This window comes from Vanessa cardui, chromosome 15 (genome assembly GCF_905220365.1).
Source record: "Vanessa cardui chromosome 15, ilVanCard2.1, whole genome shotgun sequence".
Lineage (NCBI taxonomy): Eukaryota > Metazoa > Arthropoda > Insecta > Lepidoptera > Nymphalidae > Vanessa > Vanessa cardui.
In genome coordinates, this window is record NC_061137.1 from 284,690 (window position 1) to 293,169 (window position 8,480).

An 8,480-nucleotide genomic window follows, 5' to 3' on the forward strand; every position below is an offset into this window, starting at 1 on the left:
ATATTATAGGTTTTCAAAGTGTCGGGCTAAAAAGTCAGCTGATTTATGCCTCCTATGGAGAATGTTACTAGGTATGCCAAATCACTTGAATCTCAGTTAAGCCTGTATGGATACAAATACACTAGTTTTTGTTTTAGTCAAAAATACCTAGTAGTTTTGATTTTATAGGCATTCAAAGTTTTGAAAAATATCGAGTCCTGCTAACAGAAGCGTGAGTGCTATGACGTCATTTCACAACGCGTAGCGCGGGTAGCGCACCTCTTAGTATCAAGTCACGATTTTTTATCATAAAAATTTTCGTATCTCTATAGGGAATAGAGATACGAAAATTTTTATGGAATACTTTTTTTGCTTTTTGTACGATTTACAATTAAGGCCCTATATATTTTTCATGTATCGAAGATCGTTATCGAGATTTCGATAAAAAAAAATAAACACGAATTTTGGGAAAAAAAATAGTTTATATTTATTAAAATTATAGAGGGCATTTACAGGCACTTTTGAATCGTCATTTAACAATTAAGTGAAGCTACCGCCGGTTCGGAAAGTAGATTCTACCGATAAGGACCGGCAAGAATCTCACTAGTTACTCTTTTTCAACATTTAAAAAATACAACCATACTAGTTAAATACAACCAGTATGTATGTAATGTATCCTGCCTAGAAGTCAACAGGTATTAATTCCAAGCTTTTTTATCATCTACAAAATCTTGTATCGAATAATATGCCTTTTTTACCAATGTATTTTTTATAAACGATTTGAATTTACGAAACGGCAAAGGGAAACTTTGCCTTTATCGACACATGATTTCCTATTGCTGGATTGGACATTTTTAAAAGTATTTAAGCAGAATTTCGAAGGTGCGGGCACGCAATCGCGAGCGGCTTGAGTGAGCCAGACTGAGCGTGTTGTACAATGACGTCACACCGTCAGCCCGCGTCATACGTTATAACTTGTTTTACTCATAACTCGGAAACTAATTTAGGTATTGAATTAATTCTTTCACTATTATTTTTTATTCTTGACAGACAATATAGAGTACTAATAATCAAAATTAGTGAACATTCTCCATTGTCACAAATATTATTGTAATTTTAAACGATCACTTAGTGGTCGGGATTATGCTAACCCGTTTGGGTAGGAATAAAAGAGATTTTGTTATATAAAATTATATTTACAAAAAAGTAGGTACATAAATACTTACTTGTAAATGACAAGATTAAATTAGGAACAGAAAATTACAACGAAACAATAATAAAGTTAAAGAAAAAGAAACTTATTTATTTTACTTATTTCATATTACAAATACGTATTCATGCTTGGATGAGATTTTCCGGAGCCGGAAAACTTTCCGAAACATTCATAAAATTTTAGATTTAGCAGTAACCTACTCTGGTTACCAATTTGCCACATTTTCTTTGAAGCGATAAATAACATCTAAGAAAACAAAACTCGCATTTTTTTAATTTAAGAAATACATTCACGCTTACCTTGCTACGTATAAGCTTATTATGGATAATATTTAAATATCATACATCGACTTTCATTTATAAAATGAAAGCCAATATTAATTTTCATGTGTCAAAATTACTAACTGATGGGAGCGGACTTTTTGAAAAATATCTTGTGGCCTTAGATATCTCTTGAGTTTATTTCACCACACTACCTAAATTGGATATGCAATCTGCTTCCATTTCATTTGACACATGCATATTTCTACACCACATTTTCCTTCTCTAGATTGCAGATGATATGAATTAAAACAAAATATTAAGAGCATGACAATTCAGTAATGTTTATCCTGCAGATTTTACATCCGCTAACTTCATCCTATAAATTTACTTCGTGAACTTTGATCATTTAAAATAAGTAAATATAATTTAAAAACCAATGAACGTAATGAATTCAGTTTAAAAAAATCCATACTTTAATCTGCCTTGGAATAACAACTTATAAAATATATTTGATCACAGTTAAAATAATTTAATTATGGAATGAATCAAAATAAAGCTATATAATTTAAAATAATGAATATTTATATATTTGTGTCGGGATATTTATTCAATTTAAAATGTTCAAATTATAAGTGTGATGCATGTATGTATCTAAAATCAAATAAACATTTGGCATAATGGATGAGGCGAAATCATTGGTCGATAATAACAACAAACAAATTTTACAAACAAAGTTATCACGGATTTACCAAAATAGACCATTTGACAATGCGAAAAATAAATTGTGAATTATTGTAATCAGTGTATATTATAAGTTTAAAAATGGTTATTTACAAACGAAAGTTGAAAATAACACTTAATTTATTCAAAAATCCATAAATAAAAATACATTTTTTCAAACGCTTGTCACGTGACACAAAACGCTCCTGATTGGCCGGGCTTATGATGAAGTCACTTTCTTGTTAACCTGCTTTTCTACTATATGTACCACAGCTTAAAATACAAGAAAGGGACATCACCGACACCTTTGCAGCGCCATATTGTCCAAGTAGCGTTTTTGCGCGCTATTTAAATATGGAATTTTTAATATGATATATTTCAGTAAACATACCTAAACTAGAAATAAAAAAAAAACAACTTTTACTGGGTTCCTTAACTTCTACTAAATAATATAAAATGAATTTTAAAAACCTGTCAAATAGCCTATTGTGATTTGGATCAACGAAGCTGTTTTTGGAACTTATCTTAGTCTCTCAAACTACATCAGCTTACACCAACTGTAATAACCCGTTGTGTACCAATAAATGATCCTTATTTACTATTTAAAATAATTATTTTAATTAAAAACTCTCAACGATCATTTTTTGTGTTCATATATTAAACTTCTTTTGTTTATTATTACTTGGTTTGAGTAATGAAATCTTAATTCCATGAGCTATCACGTCCAGTCTCTTATGAGGAGTTTCATAACGCCTGGTCTCTCATCCAGATGGGTTGGTAGATAGCCGAGTGGTGGAACCGTTCGTTGTCGTCCTCGTACATTATCTGCTTGTGGCGACTGTGGACCACTACTATGCAATATACTGATATACCTGAAAAAGAAAATTAGAAGAAAATATTTAATTTCATTTTATTTCTTTTTCTTCGAGGAAGATGAAACCCCCCCAACCCCTCTACCCCTCCTACTGGCTGAGAGCAACACCCAACGGCCAATCCTACTAGCTCGCTTTTCTTTATGTTCTTATAACTTAATTAATTTCCCTAACGTTGTATAAAACTGTTAGAATGAGACCTAAATTGTAATGTTCCTTCTGTGTATATTTTGGGTTAACATGGATCATCTGATCGTAAGCGATTATTTCTTAGTCTCCTTTGTTTCATTGTTATCGGCTAAAGCAACCCGTTCTCATTTCAGATTGTTTTATCGGTCAATGATAAAATCGCTTACTCACATTTACATAGCTATGGGTAGAAGAACAAACAAAAATCTATACCTATTTATACCGATTCTATAACTGCCTCGTATCAAGTTTAATATTGAATACTAAATTCTAGATAAGTGATGCCCTCAGTGAGATTAAGGCTATGCCTAGGATATGCCTCTTAATCAAGGCATGATGTAATTTATAGAATTGGCACAAGACTCAAAAAATCCTTATAATAACTTATAGGTGATTCTGTATATTTTTATATCAAGAATTGATGGTATAAACAATGTGTAATTTATACAGGCACATTATAACTATTTAATGAGTGGATGCTTCGTTGCATATATCTACCAAACGATATAGTTTAAAATCTTCTCAAAGTATTACCCTGTGTGTAACACTTTTATTACACTTAAAAATACTTCAAATCGGATCACAAAAATACTGAGTATTGAGCAAAAAATTACGGTAGAGTAAGTACTAAGGGGGCTGTACCTACCCAGGCAGACTCGTAAAAACCCTACCACAGAGTATTGCTTACTACTTTATAAATCAATACTAACATGCTCTAGTAAGATGTACGACGATGAATACAATTTCCACTTCGAGCATGTCTCCCGTGTCCTGAAGGATGAGACTGATCCCCGTGAGGCACATCACGAAGAACGCCGCAGTCAAGATACCAGTCACGATCGTCCAGGGCAACGTCAGAGAGGCGAGTTTCTGGAAATACGAATATAATTCGTTTATTTTACATTTCTTTAACATGATAAGTTAGAATACAACAGTGTTGAAAAATATAAGCGTTATTAATTTATGTTACAAAATAAATTAAATTGAATGCTTATTAGAGTCGATAATAATTGACAAGAACCTTCGTAGTAATTATCAAATTGTATGAAAATCAAAGAGTATTAACTAAAGTCCTGAAACCGAATCTGTTATCTTCAATGAGGTTTGGATACATATAATCTTTTCTGCATTTTTTAATAATTCATCAGTTCCGCCCCAAAAAATTACATCAACTAATTCAGAAATGTTATTTCGAAAGAATAACCAAACAGACATAATAAAATATTACTACCATCAAGTGGAGTGGAGTAATTTATTTATTGAAATCATTACCTTATAAGCAGCCACGATTAGAAGTATTGAGCATAGAAGCGTGACCCCACTGACAACCGCCGCGGTGATGTACAGTATGTACTTGTGACCGGACACCGTACCATTTTTACCGATGGGCGCGAGGGTGACTAGAAGACAGTAGCCTGCCAACTCTAGTAGTGACCAAACCTGGCGAAGCAAAGATTACAGTCATAATTATATTAACGCTACAAGAACATAAATACGATTTAGTGAATCGAGTCAAAAGTGGTAATGCGTTGTTTACATCGTCATAATTAGGTTTTTTTCATATAACTTTAAAAAGTAATGGAGTATCATTAGGAATGAATACAATATCACAAATACTTTTAACTGAAAGGGAGATGATGTTTTATATAAAACAAAAATAGACAAGAACCCAAGTAAATATCCATATGGTACGACCTTTCAGTAGTACAGATCCGGATCCATACAGGTTTTTTCCATTACAGACACTTGTTGAATTATTTTATTCAAAATTTAGCAATGAATTGTTTTCTACTCTTGCCTCTCAGACCCATCGCTAAACTTCAATTTGACATTTTTGTAATTTGTTAAATTTTATGTAAGTATAGTACGACAAAACTCAAATGTATCATCGGCCAATTGAATAAAACTGGTTACTGACGATTTACACAACCATTAGAAATAGCTCCCTATCGCGCCTTTCGACGCTATTCGTCGCTATAGATCCTCGCGTCAGTTCAACCCGAAAAAGCAAGTGTATGTAAATCGACGTGTCAAATTGAAGAACATTTGATATTACAAGTTATTACGTTTGTGTAAGATTATATTTACGTAAGAAGTAAACATTGATAAATAATTTGGGATAGCGTACTTAATTCGAATGAGATCTGTTTTACGAATTTTGCCGATGCCACATCTAAGTTGTGTCGTACTTATATATTATTATATGCCTTTAATATTCATTTAAAGAAAGAGGTATAATCAAATCAAATTATTAGCGTTGCCTTTTTAACCGTTATCCTATTCTACGAACGCAATGATCCAGTTACGTCATACTATGTTGCACGAAATGCGATACGGCATCTTTAGCTGGTACTTTAAAAAATAGTTTATCTAAGCAGATTCGTTTAAAATACAGGAGAGATGTGACTCAAACACTTGAAAAGTTTTTAAGATTTCAGATTCATGAGTGTTGTTTTCGGGAAGTCCGACGTAATTTATTCATTGAAAAATGTTGTTACATCATTGTATAGTAGTTGTATTGATTCGATAACATATAATATTTCAAAGGCCTGATTTAGAAGCCAATCCAGCTCGAAAAACGGAGACTTTACCAACAATATTAATACCGGTAATATGCAGCTACGTTTGTAATGTAACTCGATCTCATAATAAAGTCAATTTTAGTTTCTTCGTCAACGCTGCGTAAGCGACGCTATCGTCAGATAAACAAACGCAAATTCAAGGCTGTGTCGTCACAGAGCACACTGAAACATTTCAAGTGCATGCAATATTAAAATTAATTCGTATATTAGAGATAATACGAATTGTCATAATATATAAATTCTCGTATGTCTCAGTTATCAATCTCTTAGAGTAACTCAAAGCTTAAGCAATATATTTTAAATATCGAGAAACAGAAAATAAGAGGACTTGCAATTTATATTTACACAAGCTATTGCCCGTGAGTTCGCTCACGTTTTAGGGGTTATGTTAGGCAAAAAAATAGCCTATGTCCTTCCATGGAGTTTATGTTTGCTTCATAACAAATTTCACCTAATTCGGTTCATTGTTTTGGTCATGAAAGAGCGTCAGACTGACAGATAGACAGTCAGAGTTAATTTCACATTTATAATACATATTAGTAAAGTGGTTTTCTTGCTACTTGTAGTAGTACCTGTGGTAGTAGCTCTCCGGTGCTTCGGATGTGATGTCAGCTTTACCATAATATTAGTAAAGTATGTCATATAAAAACAAATACAATGAAGGTTATGTCATTTACTGTGTATACGTACACGGTGTGTTTATGATGAGACATCAATTAATTTAAATATATACTTTATACTTTTAACATCAGTACAATACAACACGTCCAAATATTTTCCAAAGACATTTTTAAGACTCCGTTTTTTGGCTCATAGTAATTAAGTTGTTTCGTTTTTTGTTTGAAATATAGGATTCGGTTAAATACATATATTATTAAAAAATATTTGAAAACAGCAGTTACAATGTACTTACTAAGATGTGTTGCATTTGTATGTTTATCATTATGTTACAACAATGCTATAATAAATGTCATCTTTAGTAAAGTTAGAGGCCCTAAACTACTACTACTTGGATTGTCTCGACCATTATGTCAGTTTTTATTCGAAAACCATCGTCATTTATATTGTTACAATGTATAAATAATAATACTCACTTGTAATTATGTTATTTAATTGATAACTTTTGCCAATAAAATAAACTGCATAACATAAAAACCCAGTAATTATACCATGTACCTAGACCTAATTTTTGGTAATTCTTATTAAAACAGTTCCTATGTTATACTTTTAAGTATTAGCTATTCTTATAAATACAAACAAGCGATAACAATATATTTACTAGCAAACTACAGAATAGTTACTTTGTAGCGATATCGTATTAAATACGAGTTAGAAACAATTATCCATTTCGTCCATTTGGAACTAATTATTTAGAAATTATTTGTGATAAGCATGTTGACAGAATACACAAACGAAAAAAATATAAACAAGAAGCTGGGCATGCGGCCCAAATTAATCTATAGCATACAAAGTGTCAGCTCAAATTTTACCCCCTCAAGGAGTGGAAATAAAAAGTAGCCTGTAGGCTTTCTGTATCTCCATAGTCCACACCATAGAGGCCATTCCATATTTCAATAACAAATTCATCCAAATCAGTGCGACAGTTTACACGTGAAGATGTAACAGGCAGAGTTATATTTGAATGTATATTATTAGGGGTACCTTCTTATTTTTACTCAAATAAAAGTTGCAAATGGTAAACTAACATATTTCTTAAATGTCAAATGGGTTGGTTATTATATTTCTCTCTGCATAATCTAAATAAGTGTACCCAGCAACGCTTTACTGAGAGTATTTACATTTCTATTTACATTGTGATCTATTTTGATCCCTAAAAGTTTCTGACAGTTTACAAGCATGCGCGGCAATTTTGAGTTTACTGGTATAAAACTACAATAAGCAAATATATCAAAACGCTTGAAGACAAGGTGTATGGATAAAAAAATAATGAAAACGCATGTAATTATTAGACGACATTTAAAACTAAGAATCGATAAAGATTTAATTACAGACTCACCGTGTAAACATAACCTATGATCAAGGTGCCCGTGTGTAAACTAACACAGTAGCAACAGCTTTTCATCATCGGCACACCCATGGCTCTTATGTAATTGTAATAAAGACTATATTAAAGTAAACGTTTCCGCACGAATAAATAAATTCATCACAAAACGTCTTAACACATCAGAGACCGCGCTATCACTGATGTTATTATTATTTATTGGCAATGATTTCGCTCGATAGCGCTACGAGAGCGTACAAACTCAACAACAGAACCCATTGTGTTATCAAAACGGTCAGGTTTGATCTGAGTAATCTTTTGATAAGGAACGCGTAAAATATTATTCAACGACCTTGTGGGTACAATGAGTAAAGAAAAAGTGATATCAATGAACAAAACAAATATATCGTTCTAGTTACATTTAAAGACGAAATCTTGAGTATGTTTTGCTTTTTTTATTCATGTACAGAGTCGGAGTTGAGTTAAAGGTCTGGAGGCCCTGGGGCCACAAAGCAGTGGAGGCCCAAGACCAACAGGAGCGTGGAGATCCTAATAATTATATCATGGATTATTGGATTAGCTGGTATCGGTAAATTTATTTTACGGTTTTTAAATATTAAGTAGTAAGATTATTATAATTTGACTATATCTCGGTAACTC

General features: G+C 32.3%; 1 protein-coding gene across 1 annotated transcript; it reads right to left on the reverse strand.

Moving 5' to 3' along the window:
- Window positions 1-2,604: 2,604 nt before the first annotated feature.
- LOC124535642 lies at window positions 2,605-8,118 on the reverse strand. Its single transcript, XM_047111916.1, has 4 exons — window positions 7,836-8,118; window positions 4,509-4,676; window positions 3,947-4,106; window positions 2,605-3,047 (listed from the first exon to the last, which is right to left on the reverse strand). Exons 1-4 carry the CDS (start codon window positions 7,914-7,916, stop codon window positions 2,920-2,922), a joined length of 537 nt encoding a protein of 178 aa, XP_046967872.1. The 5' UTR covers window positions 7,917-8,118; the 3' UTR covers window positions 2,605-2,919.
- Window positions 8,119-8,480: the final 362 nt, after the last annotated feature.